At 38.6% G+C, this 27,772-nt stretch overlaps 1 protein-coding gene across 3 annotated transcripts in view; it reads right to left on the reverse strand.

The window, feature by feature from the left end:
- LOC139447303 (guanine nucleotide exchange factor DBS-like) overlaps positions 1 to 27,772 on the reverse strand; it is a 146,940-nt gene that overhangs the window by 23,830 nt on the left and 95,338 nt on the right. For all 3 annotated transcript variants that reach the window (XM_071228601.1, XM_071228599.1, XM_071228600.1), the window contains exons 10-12: positions 6,517 to 6,708; positions 5,406 to 5,597; positions 1,875 to 2,141 (exon numbers count right to left, since the gene is read on the reverse strand). In XM_071228601.1, the coding sequence (XP_071084702.1) occupies positions 1,875 to 2,141; positions 5,406 to 5,597; positions 6,517 to 6,708 (651 nt within the window). The remainder of the gene's footprint in view (positions 1 to 1,874; positions 2,142 to 5,405; positions 5,598 to 6,516; positions 6,709 to 27,772) is intronic.

Consider the following 27,772-nt stretch of genomic DNA (forward strand, 5'->3'; position numbering starts at 1 on the left):
TTTGTTTCAACTTTATGCAGTGATTATGGAAGCTAGGTGCTTACCATTAATCTGCAATCTCAAAAAATCTGATTTTAAGAAACAAGCAAACGTAAACTAATCTGGGAAATAGCAAGTTAGTATTTTTCCCAATTCACTAGAATGACATTCCCAAAGACACATGCAAAAATATGAGTGTCACGATATTTGGGGCTAGGGAGAAAAGTTTCAAGATTCTTGTAATGGCTGCTTGCACACTGGTGGCGGCGATGGTATGAAGATGAGGGTAACTAAGGTGTCACGCTGTAGCTTATTTTTTAACCTCTGGATTCTCCAGCAAGATATATTTTTGGAGTTATCTCCCTTTGCTCGTTTGCAACAAAAAGCACAAGCTGTAGATCTTTTGATGGTTTATTTGATGGAAATGTATAAATGGTTGGCTTCCAAATCAGTCAAAATCAAACTCAAACAACAAAATGGTGATTTGTAACAATATCATGACACAATGATCGTATCATGTCTGTTCTCAATATACAAGCAAGACACATAGTGTAAAATGGTAAGGTTCACTACTTCATAACAATAATTTGGTACCAAACAAAATATAGAAAATCAAAATAATAAAACAAAAATGTTCAGCTTCCTGCAGATCTACAAATTTTATATTTCTTGCAGGAAGGTCCAATATGAAAGTATATAACATATTAACACACTGTAATATATAATTTCTACATTCTTGCATTGCAGCTATTGTTCAATGATAATCTTAACACTGTACAAATGTTTTGAAACATTTTCAACGTGTGTGTCAATGACATTTTTCAGTTGCATTTTCAAGGAATTGCTACAGAGCACTGACAAATGTCTGTCCAGTATTCCTCTATTTCAAAGTCCATCTTAACGTCCTGTAGCATTCTCAGAACCAGGTTTTGTGCCATGATTAAACAACCTCTTCTGAATTGCCTCCCATTGCCGTGTCCTCCCATTGGTTCCTCAAATTATTTACATTTGTTCACATTTCCAGGTTCCGTGCCATGATTACAGAGTTGCCTCCCTTATCTGCATCAGGATCATCTGGTCATAGGTTCCAATCACTGATTTCTCCTCAAATTACATACATCTGTTCACACTTCCAGGTTCCGTGCCATGATTACAGAGTTGCCTCCCTTAGCTGTGTCAGGATCATCTGGTCATAGGTTCCAATCACTGATTTCTCCTCAAATAACATACATCTGTTCACACTTCCAGCTTCTGTGCCATGACGACACCACCTCTTCAGAGTTGTCACCCTTAGGAAGGTCAGGATCAGCTGGTCATCCAATCCCAAATTTGCCCCGATTATGGTTCGTTGTACGCCAGCACCACATGAGTTTCACCAACTGGTATGTCATGCCTCATCAGCTTTCTTCAAACATTAAGTTTTTATACTGTGAATACACCGAAGTACTGTTCAGAGGAGCAGCAAGATTCAACCCACTAACTCAAAGTCCTTTGCAGTAGTGTTGTAAGATTCTTTGCAAATGCTTCTATTATGTATATGTCAGTGCTGTAATTCGAACATATCTTGTTCACATGACATGACAGTTAACTTCTACAAAGTAAGAATGTAATCGGCAACATCACTCGACATGATGACTTTATACATGTGACTAGATGCCAAACCCAAGTTTAAAAACGTTTCACAGATCTGAGTCAAGTCCCATCCATACAAATTGTAGAAGGTAAAGGGAGACAACTCATGACTGCTCCATTTTGACCTGAACAACTCATGATTTGGGGATATTCTGATTCCATCCCCTTTTAATTGTGATGGAATCAAAATAATGTTGATGCAATATCTGGCCTTACGTAAAGGCTTGTCTATGTCGAAACTACAACAACAACTGTTATCTCACCCGAGCCGATTTCTCCAGGGACAATGGACTCCTCTTTGCACTGTCCCCTGAGACTCTTCGCTTCAGATGGGGATCATAGTCTGTTGTGTCGAGACGGAGTGGCGACACCTGGTGTGACGATGTTGAGGCAGGGCTTGGGGCGGGCTCGGGATGCACAGGCTGAATCGGTCTGGATTGTCGGGCGGCCATCTTGCATAGAGATTCCTTCCTCTTTTGACACATTCCTTGCACATCTTCCATTCGTTTCAGGACCTGCTGCACAACCGCCTGAAATTGACAAGTATACGTTTTAGTGAAAACAAAATCCACAAACATAAATTTCACTTCATGTCATACAAAACCTCCTGAAACAGACAAGTGTACATTTTATCACTACATGTAATACACAACCGCCTGATATTGACAACTGTACATTTTTTTTAAACAAAGTTAATAAATGTAATTTTCACTTCGTTTGAATTGTTTTCTATGACAAATATCATCAGGCGTAATATTTAAATTGATTATTTAACTTTTTACTCGTAAACTTTGCAAATGATACAAAAAACAAAATGTCGACTTTTTATGGATGAATATTGTCTCAATATAACTACTGTGTCTAATTTGAACCAACAACAAACTCATGTACTTGTCACTGTGACGGTTGTTTACCTCATCCATGCATATATAAGCTTGTCGTCAACAAAACAGCACATAGTCGGAATATTTTCCAAATATCACGTTTGTCTCATCAATTAAATTGCATATTTTACAAGTCATACTACCACTGTTGTAAATATTTAACTGCATTCTCTCGGTAACTTGTGATCTTGGTACTACACACAAGACAACAATTATTCAGCATACAATATAACTTATTCCAGTCATACTCATACTGAATAGAAAACTGCTAATCTTTTAATATTCACCAAAATGTATAAACCCTGCTGGTTTGTCTCTGACAAGCCTTGTCTTTATTCTTTCTACCCTCAATTTAAAAAACCCAATTATGACATACTTTACATTTACAGCTTCAAATACCAAATGAATATCGATATTTAAAATACCATGTGAGACAAAAAAAGACTTTGACTTGACAAAAAATAGTAAACGTAAAAAAAACAAAAACAAATTATTTCTAAAATTGACCTCTCTGAAAAAGTTTCACATGCTCTTGAAACAGAATTACTCATTAATTGATCAAGTTATTTCATTGAATGCTGAAGACTGACATAACACTTAATCCATATCTCAAATTAGTTGTCATGAAATATGTATAAAATATTTATGAAAGATATCTGACTAATCACAGGACCAAGTCTGGTGGCATGCTACAACAACATGCGAACGTGCAGACTGTCGCAAATAGCTGCACAACTGTAGAAATGGTTGCAAGCAATTGGTCACTCAACCCGTCACTCACTCATTTATATATTCATCCATTTAGTCACTTATTTACTCATCCTCTGTTCTAATGATTCTGTTAAAAACCTCTGATGAAAATGTTCAAATGAAGACAAACAAAAGAATTCAATTGTAGGGCTTGTATCAAATCCTCTAATAAATCAGGTTCATTGTTCAATCCATTCATACATCACTTGTTTTGTCTGTTACTTTGTTGTTAAATCACATACTCTACAATATTCAGCTGTATGAAAGTGGCCAGTACAAAATGGAGTGTGGACCAGACAAGCCAGTGATTGATAAAGGGATCACTTCCTACGTGTTGTGGTATGACATGCATGTCACTTGACCACTTGATCCATGACGCCACAAGCATTGATAGGACCTATTCTAACCCAGGATCGGTATCATGTTTATTATGCAATATCACTCATGAATGCTATTCATTTCCGAGTAGTTAGTAAGGCTTTACGCTGCAATATCATGGTAGGGAACACCAGAAATGGGCTTCACACAATGTACCCAAGTGGGGAATCGAACACTGGTCTTTGGTGTGACTAGCAAACACTTTAACCACTTAGCTACTCTACCGTATGTCTGTGTTCGTTTGTAGGTATTTGCATTATCTTTGAAGTTTTTTTAAATTTCCCATGTTGCAAGCTCATTAATATCAAATCAATTACTCCAAATTGAGAAAAAATAAGATACATATTAAAGTAGCATCCAAACGCAGTGAAAAGTCCAGAAAAGTCCCTACGGAGACTAGTCAAAATCGTTCCAAACGTCAAAAAATATCCTGCATACAATCCTACCAAAGTGCTAAGCTTATGGTTCTTATAATTTTAAGTATATATGGTAGGATCTGCAACTAAAATAACACAATATTGGAATATATTATTCCTGGTAAAATAATAATTTCAGATACAAATTCTTACGACCATTGCATCAAAATTCTTTGAAGTTGTAGTATTGGGTACGTTTTAATTTAATCACCTGTAGATTGGGAGGAAACGTGTGCACAGCTGATTGCCATTTCCGGCTTAGTTTATGAGAAAATATACACGGTAATCTTAATAAAACAATGCCTTGGAGAGCAGGAAATACCTTATAAATGGTAAATCATCATGTTTAGTGATGTTTCATATCAAATTTCATACTTTTATTGACCAAGTTTGTTATACCTGTTTATTCACCTGAATTCTCTGAAGGAATACGATAAAGCTCATCAATTATTTGGACCCTGTTTGTTGTTAAAAATGTCCGGTAAGCAATATTTTAAACCGGACATTTGTGATTCCCAATCGGACATGTCCGGCACATATGACCGTTTCCGGATCCCTGCAGAAAACTATTAGGATCCAGTCCCATCTAAAAACCTTTTTCAACCAATCAGATTTCAGCACACACTTCATTCATTTTACAATATCTTGGCACCAGACTGTGGATGATCCGAATCTCTGATTCACTCAATGGCTATCATGCATTAATCAAGCTAATCCTTGTATGAGTACGGAAGGAAAACCAGTGAAAAATGTCTGTACCATGTTCCATACAAACCAGGAGGTCCGTATCAGTAGAAGCGTCTTGGTGAAAGGAACACAATTACTCATGAAAAAACTCTCGAAAAGCCATCATGACAACTAATCTTAAAGGAACACAAGGCCATTTGGCTGTCTCTTTGAATTAGAGCAACAAACCTTGCTAATTCAAATTTCAATCAAACATTCAACACATTGACACTACGTCGATATCCATATATCTTATCCTTACTGATTAACACTAATCATACCTACCTGTGGGACATAGGACTACAGAACACAGACTAACTCCTTAACCTACTTCTTTTCCTTTTTACAGATTTCTTGTATTGAATTTTTACTTCAGAATTAAAAAGGACATGCTTTCTTGAGAACCATAGAATTTCTGTTACCAAAACTGAATACATTGAATGTGTAAACACACAAGTCATCAGAAAATGCAGAAACTGTTCTTAAAAAAACCGCCTCAATTCCATCCCATTCCCTACAAAAATATCGGAAAAATCTCAAATTTGTTTTTCATCTATTACAACACAGATCTATCTAGCCTAGGAAGGTGTTCTCTACACCTAAAACTATAACCAGTTAAATGAACAGTTCAAGTACTTACCCGTGTTTCTGGTGTCATCATGCTCTCGAACAGCTGCCGAAACTCTCGCGGATTGTTGAGCTTCAGCTCCCTGGATGTAGCCAGAAATGACTCCACATCCTGCAACGCTTGCTCCGCCCCCTGTTGGTTTTGGCAGCGATCGATTGGCTGGCTGGCCAGAAGATCCACCCCTTTTGTGCACCACCTGTTGGCCTAGAATATAGAAATGTCACTGTTTATCCCTCCACATTTAAAATAGATTATAAATGAAATTGTCTCATGTAGACTGGAATGTAATTATTCCATGAGGTTTAGATCTGTGAGATTCGGGGTAGAATAGGTCTTCAGCAACCCATGCTTGCCGTAAAAGGCGACTATGCTTGTCGTAAAAGGCGACTAACGGGATCGGGTGTTCAGGCTCGCTGACTTGGTTGATGCATGTCATTTTATCCCAATTGTGTGGATTGATGCTCATGATGGCAATCACTGGATTGTCTGGTCCTGACTTGATTAATTACATACCGCCGTCATATAGCTGGAATATTCCTAAGCGGGGCGTTAAACAACAAATAAACAAACAAACTTAAGGTTACCCATGTGAGTTGTACAGTTACCGGAGTGAAGCATTAGTTGGACTTATCTCCCTTTAGACTTCAATTGCACTGGTATATACAATGATAGAGGTATCAAACTTCTTATTCAAACTAGTTCATTATCATAAAGAATAACATCTTTCATATGTCAATGCTTCATTTCATGAAATATCTTGACCAATTTCACACCTATGCTAGTAGTAAGAGACGACAGAATAGACCAGGTGATCAGACTCGGAAATCACTTGTTTATCTGGTCCACGCTTGATTATTTACAGGTTGAAGTGAAGTGAAGTGAGTATGGTTTTACGCCGCTTTTAGCAATATTCCAGCAATATCACGGCGGGGGACACCAGAAATGGGCTTCACAAATTGTACCCATGTCGGGAATCGAACCCGGGTCTTCGGCGTGACGAGCTAACGCTTTAACCACTAGGCTACCCGACCGCCCCTATTTACAGGTTGACATCATATAACTTAAATACTGTTGTGTGCAGCGTTAAACAACAACCCACAATGCAGAGTAGCAAATGCCCTACCTTATCGAGTCTGTCTTGCAGGTCATGTGACTTGCTGAGTATTTCCTGTCTGCGACGTAGCAGGTCCTTGTACTGTTGGCACATCCTCTGCAGCTCGATGCACTTCGGCCGTATGCTGTCCACTGCGTAGTGGTCATCTAGAATCAGCTGTTCCCCGTGAGCTCGCATCCTCTCTGCTTGTTCAAGGTCCTTCTGCAAAAGGAGATGAACAATTCAATGATTTGACATCTGAAGGAAATTTTGATCGTTCTGGAAAATGTTTGATACTCATAGGAGAGAGTGAGTTTGGTTTAACGCCGCTTTGAACAGTATTCCAGTTATAATCGCGGCAAGTCAGCTTAATGTGGGAGGAAAGCCCGAAGTGATGCAGGTCTCAGAAATTTACCACTTCGGTGAAACCCACGAGCACGGGTATGGTGCTGACAAACCTAGAAACATAATCGGGGCGAACCGGGATACTCATAGGAAGGTCTAGAAAATGTTTGATCATGGTGAGACATTAATCAAAGCTCTTGACAAGGCTTGATAGGCCCCAAAAATGTGTGAAAGGTCTAGGAAATGTTAAAAAGGTAAAAAAAACCAGTTTGATAGGTCTAGACAAGATTTGAATTGTCAAGCATATGTTTAACAGTTGCTGAATACAGGTGACAGCTGATATCATTCAAGAGAAAGTTGCTGAGTTTCAGAAATGTTTGATGTTAATAAATTAGTGACATATGTTTTGTTTGTTTATTGTTTACACGCCACACTCAGCAATGTTCCAGCTATACGACGGCGGTCTGTAAATAATCTGGACCAGACAATCCAGTGATTGACATCACGAGCATCGATCCACGCACCTGGGATACAATGGCATGCATCAACCAAGTCAGGGAGCTTGACCACCCAATCCCGCTAGTCGCCTCTTACGACAAGCATACCCGACAAGCATAGCTTGCTGAAGACCTATTCTACCCTGGATCTTCACGGGTCTAGTAACATAGGTAGTAAATGGTTGACAGAGAATATTCAGCTTTTAGAAACAGCATTAGAGATAAATCAATCCAAATTCAATGTACACATTCTGTCATCATTCACGAATATATTGATAAAACAATAAATCCATTTTTCTTTTTTCTCTTAACACAAAGATGTTTCAATAAAATACAAAAGAGCCCAACACGTTCTGTGACTAATGGTAACTTGCTCACACTGGGCCATCGATGCTGGAACAGCACTTGATTAACGCTGCTCTCAGAACGTAACTCATTTCTAAATAATTTATTTTTCATTGCAGGAGATAACTGTTCATTACGTCTCAGATGAAAAAGGCTGCCATTTTACCAAACCAAAGTATGTGTTTTATCATGTGTGTTTCTCATAACAACAACTGTATTTCTGTACAATTGCCATATTATTTATTATTAATACATCCCAGGAATATTGTTTTTCTGTGTTTTGCTCAAAGGAGAACATGTCTTTGGTTCTTTGTAACTGAATTATTGCTATTGTTGTTATTGGTCATGTTGTTGCCATGATGATGATGATGATGATGATGATGATGATGATGATGATGTAAAGTGTGTGCACTCATATCAGTTTTCAAAAAGGCATTAAAGAAAATTCAAATTTAAACTCTACCAGTGCAACAATAGTTTGTCGATTTAACAAACTGCTCATTTCAAGGTTTACAAACGAACAAATAAAGCTAGTTGAAATTCATCACATTGATGAGGTGACATGGCAAGCAAGTCAATATTACATGGAAGTTAGAGGAGAGAAATGACTATTCTTATTCCAAGCAATGATCAATTCAGATTCAGTCGTACACTCGCAGATTCATAAAGGTTAATAGTAACGGACAGTAGGTCTGTGATGGGTAACTCGGGTGCTCGAGTTGGGTGGGTCCTGAGGAGGATCCGGGTACCCACATGACTACCCGGACCCGTGGTAAGATACTAGGGCTGGGACCGGCAACTCGGATACTCGGGTCGGGTGGGTCCTGAGTAGGACCCGGGTACCCACATGACTACCCGGACCCGTGGTAAGATACTAGGGCTGGGACCGGCAACTCGGATACTCGGGTCGGGTGGGTCCTGAGTAGGACCCGGGTACCCACATGACTACCCGGACCCGTGGTTAGATACTAGGGCTGGGACCGGCAACTCGGATACTCGGGTCGGGTGGGTCCTGAGTAGGACCCGGGTACCCACATGACTACCCGGACCCGTGGTTAGTCACGTGACATACTGTTTACAATAACATGACATTAACAATAAAACTCAATGGTTACACTACAAGATAGTATAGCTATAATGTTCACATTTCTTTCTCACAATGCAGGCATTCGTTCTGACTTTTATATGTTCGAGTAAGGATAAAGCGTCTATCAAATGCAGTGTATACATGATCATGTATCTAATAGTTTTTGCCAGGGCTGCGGTAAAACGATTACCATTCGGACATTTTAAACCCAACTCTTAAGACCTATAGCGGGTATCCGGGTAGGGCCGGATAATAGGGTGTTGGGTACCCGGGTAGTAAATTTGGACTCGTCCCAGCCCTATTAGATACATTATATATTGTTTTATGACAATGCAATGAAACTGCTTGGTTACACTTTGCTAATATTTGCATTTCTTTCTTTCAACTTCAGTGTATACATGATCAGATCATTTTAAACATGTATCTAAATAGCACAAGCCAAGGCTCCAGTACAAATGTTCCCAATCAGACATCTTGAAAACTACATGGGGAACCCAGGTAGGGTCAGGTAATAGGGGGTCGGGTACCAAGGTGGTAAATTTGTACTTGTCCCAACCCCAACATACAGACCCATGTCTGTCAGTGTACAGTATCACTCATTCTTTGACTGAGTGACTACAGAGACAGATGACCACTACACATGCTACATGGCCACACAGATGACCACTACATGGCCACACAGATGACCACTACATGGCCACAGTGTCCACGTGTGTCCACAAGTCCACAAGGTCATCTCACAGAAAGTCAGCATCTTTCAGGGTCACCCACATTGAGGTGAGAAGCCTCCTCACATCGGTGCTGAATGTAGGGCCCCTGACCAGATAGATGTATTCTCAGGCTTGGACCTGGTCATTGTATGTGAGACCAAGTTGACAAATCTAGGACAAAGTGTCCAGAATGTGCCACCTGAACTAACTGAATTGTGGCAAATCTTGATGGAAGAATTCCTTGGATTGTTTTGTGGTATTTTCTTGTTCCTATTTGCAAGTCCTTGGTAGGTGTGTCCCCTGAAAATTCCATCTTTCCAACATGACATCTGTAGGCTGTTGTGTTAATGCGAGTGAAAAATTTGCATTTATTACTTGACCTGACAACCAGTAGATAATCCTGGCAAAGGTCTATCATGATACAATGATGAACTAACTCAAGCAACCTTTCACACATCTTTACAAGGAACTTAACCAGACAACCAATAAATAATCCAGGCAAGAATCTGTTATGATACAATGGTGTACTGACTCAAGCAACTGATCACCCATCTCTACTATGCCTACTAAAACGTTCTTGCAACCACATCCAATTCTGGATCAACTGTCACAAACTGGGACCAGCTTGTATACCAGGTTCCTATTCCAGTCCCTTTAAACAAACAACATTACCGTCTTCGACGTAATAAGCGCCCACGGCAATATTTGCTAATATATTGGCTAGTGAACAATCCCAATTAGCACCTCTTCTGATTGATCAATGTACACAAGACTTATTTATTCGCGTATAATACGCACTCTTGTGTTATATGCACCCTTAATTATGAGCAATTAAATTCTGGAAAAATGTATCTCTGGTATATAAACTTTTCAGGCTGTCAGCATAAACCACAAAATTTATCTTTCAACCCTGTTTTTTTTTCACCAAAATAATATTCTAATAAGAGCCCCCCATTTCTAATTTTGAGAGTACCCTGGGCGCTTGTTACGTCGAATACGGTAATTATTCCATAGTCAGACCTCATACACTGTCCTTTTCATCCCATATTGAAAATATACAGAGCAAACGAAAACACCATGATTCATCCATGCAAAGGAAACCTTGGCATCATTGAATTAAGATCTGCAAACACCTAATCACAAATCAAATACATCACCTTGCGATGAAATTCAGGCAGTTTTTTCTACAAAGGTTTACCCTGCCAAATGCCAACAGAAATCTCAATGGCCTCCTCAAACAAAGGAATGCTACTTTTTTCCTCTGACAAGTTCATTACTACGTGGGATTACTAAAGACATGGTGTGCAAATTTGTCCTCCTATTTCCTCTGGTTGCCGTAAATTACGTTACGTGTCCAAGACCACATCACAAAGTAGTGAACGTTCCAAGGTTATCTTAGAATGCTAATTCCTCTCTGACAATGGCGGCTTGGAGTGCAATGTTAGAGACCTTTGGTTGTAAATAAACACTTGGAAATTCTTGGAAGATGTCATGAAATTCTTATTTGCATTTAAACAATCAGAAAAGCAAAGACACGAAAGGGCTTCACTGAGGGGCTGACCGTTTGATAATCTGGAGGGAGTAGGATTTATTTGAAAAAACTAATCTGTTCCTCAACATTTACCGAAAAATGCTGGAAAAACCTAGTTTGTCTTCAGGTTCTACACAAAAAAAACCTTTCACTAGGCATGCTGTATGTTTTGTAAAATAATTGTATGTCTTGAAGCACTGACTGCAAACATAGCGTCCCAAACAAACAACCCAGTGAGAGGTTGTCTTGGAACTCTGAGAAGTGCTAAAATTGTTGTCAGCCATAACGCTACTGAAGGGGGGCGGTCGGGTAGCCTAGTGGTTAAAGCGTTCGCTCGTCACGCCGAAGACCCGGGTTCGATTCCTGACATGGGTACAATGTGTGAAGCCCATTTCTGGTGTCCCCCGCCGTGATATTGTTGGAATATTGCTAAAAGCGGCGTAAAACCAAACTCACACACTCACTCACTACTGAAGGGAACTGCAACTGGTTTGACCTGGGAAATAGTCTCTCTCAGATTGGACAAATCCAAATCCATCTAAAGAAGTTGTTCTATTGGGACAACGATTTAAGAATAAAACATTAAAATTAATCTTAGAACATAAAAGGACAACATCCCAATAAATCCATCAGGAGTTGACAAAATAGATGATATCAACTGCACAAGTGGATACTTTAGCAAGATACTTTAGACACTATTTACAGGAAATGAAGTATGTACATACTCACATATTCACAAACAACATAATATAAGCCCATTTCTGGTGTCCCACGCCGTGATATTGCGGGAATATTGCTAAAAGCGGCGTAAAACCATACTCACTCACTCTAATACCTTATTCAAAGTAATAAGCACCCAGGGCACTCTCAAAATCAGAAATAGGGGGCTCATATTAGAATATTATTTGGTGTAAAAACAGTGGTGAAAGATCGCAAATATTGTGATTTATGTTGACAGCCAGAAATGTTTAAATATATGACAAATACTTTTTTCCAAAATTTAATTGCCCATAATGAAGGGTGCATAAAAACACGAGTGTGTCTTATACACAAATAAATAAGCCTTGTGTACATTGCTCAATCGGAAGGGGTGCTAATTGGGATTGTTCACTTGCCAATATATTAGCAAAAATCGCCATGTTCGCTTATTAGAGCGGGGCGCTTATTACGTCGAATAGGATACTCTCCCATTTTCAAGGGCATAAGCAAAGTCAACAGTAAACTCCCAGCACTATAGAGCGACAACCATCAAATGTCCTGTCTAACAGCTGTGACTGAGAACTCGTATGTGATTTGACCCCCGAATATGTTCTTCACTGTTGCCATGTAGAACCTTACAAAATCATTTTAGATTTGACATTATGTACATCATATAACGAAAGATCATAATAAAATATTCAAGACTATATCACTGACATTATAATTTTTAGCAAATGAAGATATGGGCACTCATCTAAAAAGTGTTGAAAACATGGTTACTGTGGAAACTGTTTTAAATATTCATGGTAGGAGTACCTCAATAATTATAGGGATACATTTAGTGAAAAAAAAAGATTTTGAAAATTTGGTACAAATATCAAAAGATGAAAAGTTTCTTTTATGACATTTTTTGTAAAACTACACTTGGTGTACATGTTCAAATGATAATAAGAAAACGACACTATTTTTCCAGTGAAACAAATGAGCCTCATGTGCAGATAGTTAAAAAAAAAGAGGGGAATTTACACACGTCAATAAATATCGAAGAATATCATGTGTCAAGTCTCAGTATAATTTTGCAGTGGCGGTGGTTAAAGCATTCGCTTGTCACTCTGAAGACTGGGTTCGATGGCCCACATTGGTACAATGTATGAAGCCCATTTTCTGGTGTCCCCCGCCGTGATATTGCTGGAATATTGCTAAAAGCGGCGTAAAACCATACTCACTCACTCACTCACTCACTCACAATTTACAGTGTACCATACCAGTTTTACCAAGCTACACCTATATTTGTTTGCATTCAGTATGGTGAAGTGGCTACCCTCCATGCTGGCGTATTTTCCGACCCTAATAATCACTCTTACACTCGTCTAAACCCTTTGTGACTATTTCTAAACTCTTTTCAGATGTTTCTAATGGAGACCAGCTGTGTAAGGTACTGAAGATTAAGATGATGGTTTACAAATACTTCTCATCCTCTAATAACAGATAATTACATCAGTGACGCTGCATGTTAGTGAAATGAAGTACAATTTAGCTAAGATAAATTGAACAAAGGGCTGTTCTGCATCAACAACTGTCTGTAGCATTATGTAGCTATGGTCTAGTGGCCTTAAAAAAGTCCATGTACATGATTAGGGTTCATAAAATATACACACTCACCCAGGAGCTGAACTTTTCATCCCAAGTAGCATCGCACCATTAATCTGGATTGATTTTTTGTGATATTTAGAGCTACATACGGAAACATTAACTTAATATTGAGACGAGATACATATTCATATGAAATATTACTTGACACTCTATTTGAAATTTGGCATACATATCTTTACAAGCTGCTGACCAACTCGTTCATTCAATTCAACAAAAGCAATCTAACCCATCATAAGTGAAGTGTATCCTTTGGCCTGAATAATTTCTTATTTTTGCCAAGATGTGGTTACTTTCCTCCTTTCCAATACACAAAAGTACTAAACAGATGAAAGACATAACAACTGAAAGAACATGTTGTAGTTTCCTTTATCATGTTTCTGCGGACACTGAGTTAAACATGAAAAACATCATGGCATTTATTCACCATTTAAATCATCTGTCTTAATTCGCAAATACTGAGAAAATAATTGTTTTCATTTTTAAGGCCATAAAATTTGAAGAAATGGGTGCCTTCACATAATAACAATTTGCTCATTTGACAGGTGTTCTTATGGATCAATGACCAAATTAGTCATCAGCTACAACAACCATTGATATTGAACATATTTGTGTGTTTTTTAAAAATACATCATTTTTTCACAAAGTGATCCTAAACATGTTTGAGGTAATAAAGAGCCTTGATTTCCAAAGATAAAAGAACAATACTGAACTGGCTCAAACCCACACACCAAACAGAGTAGAAAACATTTTCTCATACACCAACAAAGAATTTCTTCACACTGCACTAAGAGAATAGGATACAAAACACATCCTTGACTTACACCTCAGCTACTTCTCCACCAGCGGGAGGTCAGCAGCAGAGGACAAACAACATGTTAATGAAACAAGCAAACAAGGGAGACAATCTGCCAATATTTGACCACAATCAACCAACATACACGGTCAGTCCGTGTCCAAGACGTGAGTAAATACGACGGTGAAGCATCAGCAGGGAACTCTTAGAGTCAAAACCATGTGAGCTTCATTTGTAGAGTACTAGCTGTCTGTCGAACAAGTATGAAGCTCACACGTATGTCATGAACATGCATTCCTGGTCACTCAAAACTGCCAACACCATAAAAGTCGACTGTGGAAGTATAAGACTAGTTGTATGCTATATACATGACTGTATACCTCTAAAGGCCACTGAGAGAATGCCTGTAACAACACCGTATCCGATATCCATCCAATTAACCAGTTGTCATGCCTAAAGGAAGCTGAACAATCAATAATAAAACAATTTTTTCTTTGACGGATGAAGTTACGAAATCATTAAATATAAAGAAGGAGAGGTAATAAATTCTGCCTTTAACAATAGAGACGATTAACCCTTCTGAGGTCATGAAGTACAAAAAGAAATAGTTTCACAAAAATGTCAGATTTCACTTTTGAGATCAGAATAGTACACGTATTGGTTCTGCTTGGTACTGATTCAGCATTCAACTTCTCCTTCCTAAAACTGAAGTTAATTAACTCTCACACAGTTCATATACATTTAATACATTGGTTTCCATATGGTTTATACAAACAATTGTATTTAGTCATTTCTCACATTAGCCAGAAGCTGAGTGTGTATTCTAGAGTAATGAGTGAGAGTGAGTTTGGTTTTACGCTGCTATTAGCAATATTCCAGCAATATCACGGCGGGGGACACCAGAAATGGGCTTCACACATTGTACCCATGTCGGGATTCAAACCTGGGTCTTCGGCGTGACGAGCGAACGCTTTAACCACTAGGCTACCCGACCGCCCCTATTCTAGAGTAAGATGACGGTTCTGGTACACATATTAATTCTATGTTCACATTCCTCTTATGGGCAAAAAAAACCCATTGTTATTTTTATAATTCAAACTTTTTTCATTTTTGCTAGTTTTATCAGTAAATAAGCTAACAAAAATATTAAAAAAACATTAATCACAAAGTGAATGAATGACTTTATTCAATGATAAAAGCCTCCTGCTCAAAGTAAATGTGCCAATGCAATTTGATATTTGTTGCAGACATGAATACATTCTTTTGTATGATTTTACAATTAAATGCTGTTTCTGAGGAAATATTCATCACCTTCTTAATTTGAACATTTGATAGCTGTATTTAAGAATACAGAATAAGTGAATTAGGTCCAAAGATAAAGAATTTTCCAATTTACCCCATACATCCCTGCATCCCTTTGAAGCACCTGAGCAGCAAAATGATCTTAAGTAGAATCCACACAATATGTAACTCTCATTAGCCTTATACCTACATTATGAAAAAACACATAAGTCACCTCCTTTACCAAAACTTGTCCTCAACAACACTTAGTAAAATTTCAATAACCATTTAAGTAAACCCCTAAATCTCTTTAGTTTCCTGGTGACATTGTTCTCTTTAAAAATCTTCATGAGCTCTAACCTGAAGAAATTATGTCTACTCATAGCACCGGCACCATGAGGGTGTCAACATGTCCATTAGGCCGTAATCTGTCAAGCCTTATTTATATACTGAGTGGTTAGATTTTGTAGATTTTCTGCATGGATTCACACATAGGTTAGAAGAGCATTAGCAGTTGTGTTTGTTGCTGTAGGCTGATTCTATCTGTGCCATTAACCTACTGACACACTCTACAAGGTGTGGCAGCTGTGCCCACACTACTGTGTCTCTTAAACTTTCTACAAGGTTGTGGCCAATTATTGTATTTGTAACAATGTCACTTCGTGTGGGTTGGACATCAGCTAGTTTGGTGTAGACATCAGCTAGTTTCGCTTTAGACATCAGCTAGTTTGGTTTAGATATCAACTATTTGGTTTAGATATCAGCTAGTTCGGTTTTGATATCAGCTAGTTTGGTTTAGATATCAACAAGTTTGGTTTAGATATCAGCTAGGTTGGTTTAGATATCAGCTAGTTTGGTTTAGACATCAGCTAGTGTCGGTTTTGATATCAGCTTGTTTGGTTTAGATATCAACTAGTTTGCTTTAGACATCAGCAAGTTCGGTTTAAACATCATAATGTCCATCACTGGATTGTCTGGTCCAGACTGAATTATTTACAGACTGCCGTCATATAGCAGGAACACTGCTGAGTGCGGCGTTAAACAACAAACAAACAAACAAACAAATAGACATCAGCTAGTTCGGTATAGACATCAGTAAGTTTGGTTTAGATAGCAGCGAGTTTGGTTTAGACATCAGCTAGTTTGGTTTAGATATCAGTTAGTTTGGTTTAGATATCAGCTAGTTCGGTTAGGACATCGGCTAGTTTGGTTTAGACATCAGCTAGTTTGGTTTAGATATCAGCTAGTTCGGTTAGGACATCGGCTAGTTTGGTTTAGACAATCTCATGTGTATCCTTACCTGTAACCAGCTGTCTCAGACACGCCATCAGTGCATGCGTACATTAAGATCTGTATCTATCATGTATATATACATGCAATCCATATTTCATGCATTACTAAATGCCTCCTTGATCTTGGAACATATATTCTGTACATACCAGGCATATACCAGGCATATACTCAGGCATATACTCAGGCATATATCCATCACATATTAATTCATTTATCAACACATCTGTGTATCAATTAAGGATATCAAGATTCAATTTATTCTTAACCGATTACACGTCTTACTGAAACTGTTTCATATTCAAGTAACCATGGTAACTGTTTTCAGGGTATCAAAATATTCAAGACATCTACAGTGCCAGGTAGAACTGTAGAAACAGTACAATTAACTGAGTGGTATAGTTTCTTTTCATTTTGCGTTTGTGTGTCTGCTTGCATTAGTCAGGAATAATGACAATTTTATAGTGCTAGCCCACTGAGATACCATGCCGCAGTTTAACATGAATATCCCACTCAGACACGGTATACTGACTCCGAGCTGACCAGACCTTGTTTTAGCCCCTTGATGATGAGTGCCAGGCAGGGTAACAACAAGCTTTGGTTAATTATTTTCATTTCAGAGACTAGATGTTAGTCTACCTTGCACCCTTTGCCAGTGTATCTGTCTGTCCATAAACTGAAGAACCTAACATCTCTATGCTCTATACAACTGCTGTGGAGGGCCTTTTGACTTTTATCCATTCTAAGTTTGTATTTATGATGGAATTAAATAACCTTATCCTTATTGACATCCTTATTGAAAATAGAAAAGGTTTTGACCATCACAAGATAACAAACCTCTACATAAATGAATAAAACAAACACTACATCATCAAAATCCACATTAAACAAATATGGAATCAGTTCACACTAGAGCTGGGACGGGTAACTCGGGTACCCAGGTCGGGTGGGTACTGAGTATGACCCAGGTAGCCACAGGACTACCCGGACCCGTGGTTAGTCACGTGATTCACTGTTTAATGAACAAAATTATCTTGAACTCTATGGTTACACTACAAGTCACTACTGTTCGCATTTTATCTGACTATGCACCCATTCCTTCTGATTTTTCATATGGTTGAATAAAGATATAACTTAAGTCAACTTCAGTGTATGCATGACCAGATTGTTTAATACGTGTATCTAGATACGTTTCGCCAGGACTATGCTAAAAATGTTCCCAATCGAACATTTTGAGACATCTCCTGACACCTACAGTGGGTACCAGGTAGGGTTGGGTAATAGGGGGAAGGGGGGTGGGGGGTACCCAGGTAGGGTCGGGTAATAGGGGGAAGGGGGGTGGGGGGTACCCGGTAGGGTTGGGTAATAGGGGGAAGGGGGGTGGGGGGGTACCCAGGTAGGGTTGGGTAATAGGGGGAAGGGGGGTGGGGGGTACCCGGTAGGGTCGGGTAATAGGGGGAAGGGGGGTGGGGGGGTACCCAGGTAGGGTTGGGTAATAGGGGGAAGGGGGGTACCCAGGTAGGGTTGGGTAATAGGGGGAAGGGGGGTACCCAGGTAGGGTCGGGTAATAGGGGGGGGGGGGGGCCCGGGTAGTAAATTTGGACTCACCATACTCACTTTCACACACACTATATCTCTGTCTGCACTCTATCACATTCAGTGGAGAGGTGTACGTACGTCTCACACCCACCAGGCCCTTGTGATAACATCATCATTCATATCAAGCACTGACAATGGTCAAACGCTGACAGAAGAATCACAAGAACAAACTGACCGCTGTGTTTGATTCTTGACCCCTGGTCACTACCCTACAGCTCCATTAAGAGTCAATCACAGGGGAATTATGGTTCAATATCCACACAGTGTGATAGCATCAGCGTAACACTGGTGACGTCCTTATCAATTTCGGGCTCCATTTAACTTGTAGAGCCAGTGGACTAGCAAGGGTCCGTTTACTGTTGGTATAACTTACAGCTCATTCCTCCTCTTTGAAGCCAAGGGATGGGGTTAAGCTGGGCAAAGCCAATGATAAATGTTGGTGATAAAATCTACCTTGCCTGACTACAGATATTGAAGATACACTCCTCATAAAGTCACCACAAAGTGACCCTGTGCCACAAGGGAAAAGCCTTAATAGTTGCTATGCATGGAGAGGAAATATTTTTGTTTCATGTTAGGATCATGAATCATGATACCAATAATGTCATTACTTTAAGTACTGTATTCAACGTAATAAGCGCCCTACTCTAATTAGCGCCCACAGCGGTATTTGCTAGTAATACTATATTGGCTTGTGAACAATCACAATTAGCACACCTTCTGATTGATCAATGTTCACAAGACTTATTTATTCGTGTACAATATGCACTCATGTGTCATATGCACCCTACATTATGGGCAATTAAATTCTTGAAAATATATGTTGTGTATAATACGCACAGACTTTTCATTTGTTTCTTTTCAGGCTGTCACCATAAATAACGAAATTTACGATCTTTCAACTCTGTATTCTTTTCTCACCAAAATTATATTCTAATAAGAGCCCCCTATTTCTTATTTTGAGAGTGCCCTGGGCGCTTATTACGTCGAATACAGTACTTCCCAATGCACAGTGATGATGCTGCATCTATATGAGTCATATTGCCTATAACAGGAGATTCCTCCACATCTGCTGAAGCCTGAATCTCCATGTATTATGCAGACTGCCACCAACCTGCAACTCAATACATCTAGGTGAAACTATTGACTGTTTTATCACTGTTCTCTAGAGTTTGACCTTTTAACAGTTTGACATCAGTTATCAATATTTCATGTTTCACTGTAGAATAGCAATGTTTAACTGTTGTGTAAAGGTGGACAAAGGATTCGAGTTGTGTGCGCAAATTTTAAATGATTATTGGACAGTTTATGTTTAGCGCATAAAATGTTGTATATATGCACATCTAAAGGACCTTTGGCTAGAGAAAGTTTTGTGATAATATTTTAACATGTTTAATAAACAAGACACAATGAAGCTAAGTGTTATGTGAGCTGATTATATATGTGATTAAAAATAATATCATTTAATCTAATTAAACAATAACTGATTGCTTACAATTCCTCCCTAACTAATCATCAACCATCCCACCCTCACTAATCATCTACCATCCCACCCTCACTAATCATCTACCATTCCATCACCACTAGTAATCCACCTCCATACCATTCCATCCTCAACAATCATCAACCACCCCTAATCTCACTAATCATCAACAACCACTCACTAACTAAACCAGGCACCAACCATCCCAACCACAACAATCATCAATCACCCTAATCTCACTTATCATAAATTACCCCTCCCTATCTAATCATCTACCATCCCCTCCTCAACAACCATCCTCCACCCTCCTAGCACCTCTCCTTCCCTTAATGTCATCCACCCTCACATATCATCCCCCACCTCTGTATGCCATCCCCTCATCCCCAACAATATAGTTCATCAATGCTCCCGAAGAGCCTCTCCTTCCCTTAATGTCATCCACCCTCACATATCATCCCCCACCTCTGTATGCCATCCCCTCATCCCCAACAATATAGTTCATTATAGCTAAAATGGATAGAATTATCATTAAACCGCCCGCACGTTATCAGAAATAAGCGGGCCACTGTAACTTGATAATGCCCTCATATTGCTTGACGACGGGCCATTATCAAGCCCGTTGTTCGGTGACGTCATAGGGTAGAGAAAATGACGTCACGTATTATAGTGACGTCATCTGGTTTGTTCTATGACGTTTCCATATTTGTAAAATGTGGTCAGTGACATTCGTGTTGATTGCAGTAAATGTTTCAAAACCGATGTTGTTGTTTCTTTTTATTTGATCGGTCTTTTCAACTGCCTTCCTTCGTCGGGCAGTTAATGGAAAACCTCGGGCCTCTGCAAATGATAATGCCCTGAAAAAGAGCGTTACCCCTATATCAATGCTCCCGAAGAGCCTCTTCTTCCCACAAAGGCCACCCTCTTCCTTCTCCCATGACCAGACAAAGACTTATCCTACAGTGTTTTGTTCACATGGAACCACAACCACTCACAGTAAACTTGCTGACGCGACAAAAACCTTACAAAAGACTGATGGATAATCTAAAAACATATGCAACAGACAGGAAGCAAGATGCTCCATTGATATTCATACATTCTCACATTGTAGTAGTCATAAAGCTCAGTTATGGAGGTCCTGTTTGAAAGATCACATGGGAAAGCCAGGTACATGTAGTCCGAACTATCAAATACGGCCCAAGGATAAGCTGATATAGGCTCGAGGGGCTTAATTTGCCTTGATTGTATCATCATTGCTGTGAACAGCTGTGTACAACTGTTTCTTTGACATCAATAATCTGTTACAAGGTGTTTATGATTTGTATATCTGAAGAGTGATCAAAACTTGCAACGTGATGGGTGTTACCTGTAGGGCTGGGACGGGTAACTTGGGTACTCGGGTCGGGTGGGTACACTGAGTAGGACCCCGGTACCCACAGGACTACCTGGACCCGTGGTTAGTCATGTGATGGTTTAATGACAAAAATTATCCAGAACTCTATGGTAACACTACAAGTCACTAATGTTCGCATATCTTTCTGACTATGCACCCATTCCTTCTGATTTTTCATATAATTGAATAAACATGTAACTTAATTCAACTTCAGTGTATGCATGACCAGATTGTTTAATACATGTATCTAAATACGTTTTGCCAGGGCTATGCTAAATATGTTCCCAAACGGACATTTTGAGACATCGCCTGAGACCTAAAGTGGGTACCTGGTATGGTCGGGTAATAGGGCGGTGGGTACCCGGGTAGTAAATTTTGACTTGTCCCAGCCCTAGTTACCTGTAGGCAATCTATTAAACCCCTGTCCCCATCTAAACAGTCAATCCTGTCATGACATTTCTCTATAACACATGCTTATGATATAGTCGAATCATACAACAGACTGCTTCTAGCAGAGATTTCCTGTCATAATGGAAAGGGTATTGTCACTTTTATCATGATGCGATTTTCCCTTATATGACAAAATAATATCAATGTTGTCATCAAAGAAATTAATGTATTGATTATGAATACAAAAGTCAAAACAGTATTTCTAATGGAATGGAATCTGGAAAACACCTTGAAATTTCATCTAAACATTAAAATTGTGATAAGACTATCTATGAGAACTTAATCATTATAATGACTGAAAATAAAACCTCAAAAAAGTTGTTCAAGGAAACACAGACGTAAAGCCAATTTTTTAAGACTTCAGAGAAACTGGAATTGAGAGGATCATCTCCAATTGCTATTTTGCTGACCTTTAAACTATATCCTAATCCTAATCCTAAGTTCATTTCAGACCAGACATATTCTAAAAATTGGTCAACCATGTTAACAATCTGCAGACTCCAAAAAATTAAAATGTGAAAAATACAATGAAATATAAGCAATTGTTTCTAATTCCAGCAACCAGAAATAAGTAAAATGTTTGAAAAAACTCATTTACTGTCGCTACCAACACAAATAAATTCATTGAACCACTATCAATTAAACCTGTTACCTCAAAAACTCCCATTAATATCTTTTTATTTTGAAAACTATAGCTGATTTCTTACCCCATAGCCACCCCACTAAGGGTGGTGCCTTAGTACTTATAGCTGTTTGTAATATTAGATGTAATGTTAGATAAGCATAGAATATATACAGGTAATACATCAAGGTGAAACAGCACATTCTAAAAATAATAATCAGACATGTATCCTATCATTCTTACTCCGCTCCAGTTCTGTACCAAACCTTAAAAGTAGCAAGGTACAATTTTAGAAACAGCAGCCTGTCTGAAACAGGTTAGCAGCTCACTGGAAAACATTAAGTCCCCCATAATCTCCCCAGGACCTGTCTACCAACTGCCTTCAGGGATCAAACCTAAGATTTTCTTCCATGGTGAGAAATCAGCTTACACCAGCTACTTGTTATTCTTAACATATGTATTTTAAGCAGAGTGCCAAATATATTGCTCGTTATAGACAGAAATATTGGTGTAGACTCAATTGAGAGCTTTTCCAGACAAAATCCCAAATAGTTCAAATTCAATGCAAGCTATTCAAGACTCTTAAAAATGTAAACTTCAGATAGAAGTATTGTTAAAGACATGCTAATAGTATAAAAATTCAAATAAGACCTTGTGTACAAAATTGGACATTTTGATATGCTCAACATATTTCAGAATAAAACATACCGTATTCGACGTAATTAGCGCCCAGGGCGCTCTCAAAATTAGAAATAGGGAGCTCTTATGAGAATATTATTTTGGTGAAAAAAACAGAGTTAAAGGATAAAGTTCGTGGTTTATGCTGACAGCCTGAAATGTTTATATACGACAGATATATTTTTCCAGAATTTAATTGCCCATTATTAAGGGTGCATATAACACACGAGTGCATATTATACGCGAATAAATATGTTTTGTGTACATTGATCAATCGGAAGGGGTGCTAATTGGGATTGTTTACTAGCCAATATGTTAGCAAATATCGTCGTGGGCGCTTATTAGAGCGGGGCGCTTATTACGTCGAATACGGTAATTCCTTGACATAAAAAAGTTTGATCATTTATATATATTAATATGTGATACTTACTGTTATCAAATCATGTTTGCTATGTGATATATAAATTCTATCAAGACAAATGCGTAAGAAATTTCATGGAAAAAAAGCATTGTTAAAAAGAAATTCATTATTTACAAATTCAGAATGTCTTATCACTCATAGATTCCTAAAGTCAATCAATGATCGATATATGCATCCACAGGTATATATATAATCTGCCCATATAATCCATCACATGAAATTGACGTCAAATTTAGACACAATGAAATATACAACACCCTCTCAAGAAATGAACAAGCTGACAAATTGGCCTTGCTGTCATTCTCCATACAGGTATAACACAATCACTGTGAGGTCACTGACTTGAGTAGCTGATATACTACTCTGTTCTCGTGAAATACACACTGTCTATTGTCAAACTTAGGACATCCCAACCTCACCTGTTTTATATACTCCTGGTTATACATTTCATCCAGGTAATCCAATGAATTGATTAAAACTCGGACATAAACGATCACATTTTCACACACGACCATCCAGACGCTAACGCACAGGTAGGATTCCTTCAATCAACTTCCTGTGACAATAAGAGAGGCCCTGTTAGGGTTGTAATAGGTGAGGAGGCCTGTGAAGGTGAATCCTACAGATTAATTTGAATTCATTTTAACCTGTATTTGGTTATGAATATTTCTGTAAATCCTCATACATTTTTTCTGTTATTGATTCAATGGACTTTAAAAGCTATAATTATATTCTATTTAGCATCTTTCTTAAAATACCAAAAAATAGATCTAAAAATAATCTAAGCAATGTTTAGTAGATGAAAATGTTTTTACAAAAAATTCTTACTTATTCATTATAATGTTTAATAATTATCAATCCTATACCTTAACGATAACAACATGTACTTTTATCAGGTCTAATTACTCTATTATCAGTTTCTAAAACATTTAAACATGATTTCAAATAACAATTATTCAAATAATCAACACAGAAAATTACACGTTTGTACTAAAAAGTTAAAGCTTAAGAATATTCTGGGGTGGTAAAACTTAAGGACAAACTATATTATCTCTAAAAAATATTTTTTGTATTTTATTTCCCCCAACTTAAAATTAACAGGTGGTCTCTTAGTGTTGGGTCTTCTTCAGCTATATTGTACAGTACAAAATGCAATCCCCCTTCCTCCCAACCACCCACCCAGGATGTCACTGTTGGTTGGTCCCCTACAGGGCCCCTTTCTTCAGGTGAGCCGGGCAAGGTGGGCAGCCAATGGGGTAGCACCTAGGTAGAAGACACACAGCTGAGCCTTTCTAAAGAGCCGGAAATCGCGACACACTAAATAGACTCACGGCTACAAAACGTCGGAAAGAAGATCAGGGTAGAGGATTATATGAGGCCCTTAAACAAGGACGGGGAGCAGAAAGAGTGGAGGGTAGGGTGGGGTGGGGGTGGGGTGGCTATGGGGTAAGAAAGCAGCTACTGTTGATATAGGGGGTTGGGGAGTGTGACTATGGGGAAGGGGGGGGTATACTTGTAACAAGGAGTCACAGTCTTGAGGAGCAAGTTTAAGGGATTGGGACTGAAATGGGGTGGGTGATGTGGGTGGGGTGGGGTGGGGTGATGTTGGTAGGGTGGTGTTGGACTGAGGTGTGGGGTGGTAATTGTATGTCAGAGTTAAAGGGTATCAGGTAGCAATTGTTTGTGGATTTCGGGACAATTTGTAGCAGGGAAAAGAGCAATCTGATACTAGACTAGGGGTGAGTGAGTAAACAATTGCATCAAGAAAGAGCATATTGTTTGATAATGGAAAGAAACTTTGTGAAGATTTACAATGGACAGGCAAAGCAAAATCAATGACCACTTGAGAAGTCACATAGGGAAGAGGGTACATCTACACCGAGCCGTTCCCATCCCTCTGTGTCTCCAACCCCTCTTCTCTTCCAATGCATCCTTGCAATTTCCTCCATTTCCTATCTGTCAAGATTCCTAGACATACATAGCCTGACAAATACCATGACTTTCAATGTCATTTCCATAATATTACATTAGTATTCCAGGATATCACATCAATATTAATCTCAACAAAATAAACTTTGGGAGGTGTTGACTCACAATAACATGGCAACAGTTACTTATTTTATTTATACCTGTTGCTGATATATCACCAGATCAAGTATTGGTTTGAAATTATTATTTTCCAGACTTAAACGATTTTCTATTTTCCACAACTATTCCAGGTCTGGGTAACTCAAAACAAAATTCCATGACTTATCTAGGATTTCAAGACTGTCGGCACTACTCTCACGTCCAACCCGCCATACCTGTGTCTTGTGGACACCATGTTAATGACACTATAGTTTACATAATATCTTGACTCCATATGAACTCAAAATATATAGAATACATGTAAAAGGAGTCCAAGACAGTGAGTTATTTTAGGTTGTAATATATAAGGTTTTACTGCAAGATTACTGAATCATACAACCAGATACCTCAGGAAGCAATGTGACCCAATTTCAATATTTAATCCTCTTTCTTTATGCCTGACCCATTTTGATCAGGTGTCTTCACAGTTGGGGTGTAATCAGGGGATAAACATTGGACACGGCTGACACCACCTTACATCAAATGTAGCAGATTACCAATACATGTCCGTTTCAGCAATACAGAAACGGAAGCAGCCGGTGAATATTTGCCAATCTCATTACACGACTGAAGTACTAATGTCCTTTTGTAAGTTTTATTTGGTATCAGACACGTCTGTGTAGGTGTAGAAAAAGTAGGTTTATGGGTTTTGATTATCCACTTGACATACAAGAAAAGATTTGGATAGCAAATATGATTGTCAACAGTCACAAGCCATAACCAGATTGCCATTGCATCAGACACAGTCAGACAAAGCATAAGCCAGTCACAACCACAGCATTAGTACCCTCAGTCACAGTCACAACCACAGTCACAACCACAAGCAACAGCAGAAGCCACAATCAAATAGCGACCACATCAGACACAGTCAGACAAACTATAAGCCAGTCACAACCACAGTCACAGCCACAGTCACAACCACAACCAACCACAGTTACAAGCACAGCATCAGTCAAAGTGTCATCCATAGTCACTATCACATCAAATGTATTTTATTTAAAGTGAATATCCTCCCAAGTTGAGCCTAACCAATGAAAGTATTCTGACCAAAAGATTTCCTGCATACATATCTGTTCGACACACTGCAGACAAAATGGCAGACATAGTTTGCAACAGACACGGTTATTGCAAAGGATGTAAAACTGTGATGAAGTAAATAAACCCATGTATATCTGAAATCAAGTTTGACCTTGACTAACAAAACTGGGTCCAGAGGACACAAAATAATTAAAATCAAGGGTCCTTACACGAAATAAAATAAAGCAAAAAATAGTGTACTGTACTGTAAGATTTGATAATTACTTTAATTGCAGGATCTTTATATTTCTTGTCAAGAATTTACTACAATGAATATAACTGTGCATCCTGCAGGATCAAAATATTCTCCATCCTGGGTCCATTCAATACATTTTTGTGAACCGGACGAACATTTCTGCTTCGCATAAAACCCTAACAAGCATATACCGTATTTGACGTAATACACGCCCTGGGTGCTCTCAAAATTAGAAATAGGGGGCTCTTATTAGAAAAGTAATGTTTTTAGCCTGAAATGTTTATATACGACAGATATATTTTTTCAGAATTTAATTGCCCATAATTTAGGGTGCATATAACACACGAGTGCGTATTTTACACGAATAAATAAGTCTTGTGTACATTGATCAATCTGAAGGGGTGCTACATGGGATTGTTCACTAGCCAATATATTAACAAATATCGCCCTGGGCGCTTATTAGTGCGGGGCGCTTATTACGTTGAATACGGTAGTTATGTAGAGGGTCCATTAGTGAAAAGACTTCTAACTTAAGTATCTTTAACTTTTGTATATCAAAACGCAATGGTACTATCCCTCTAATCAATGATTTCCATGTCACCGAAAAGAGCCTACAGTTTGTAAAAAGCATGCAAAAGCCATACAATTCCTGGAAAAAAATGTCATCTTTTCTGTGTCATTAAAATGGAAAGCAACTGATCAATGACTATGAAACCCTCATACCAAAATGCTTAGTCAGATCCTTACAATGTTAATATCCCGACTGTCGTCATTATACACGGCCATGCATGTACATTTCACAATAGACGACCAATAACCATGGACCTAATAGAAGTCACACATGAACTGGGCTGAAATAAAGTAGTGCTGCCTAGACTTATAAACTGAGCTTCAACAACATGTACAGACCTATACACATTGTTCATTGGCGCACCGAAATGTACGACACTACATTCCTAACAACCTATCATATCACTGAGTTTACTTACATGATCTGTATTTTGCATGGTCA

The sequence above is a fragment of the Haliotis cracherodii genome, unplaced genomic scaffold (assembly GCF_022045235.1).
Source record: "Haliotis cracherodii isolate W230 unplaced genomic scaffold, xgHalCrac1.p SCAF_7, whole genome shotgun sequence".
In the NCBI taxonomy this organism is placed as follows: Eukaryota; Metazoa; Mollusca; class Gastropoda; order Lepetellida; family Haliotidae; genus Haliotis; species Haliotis cracherodii.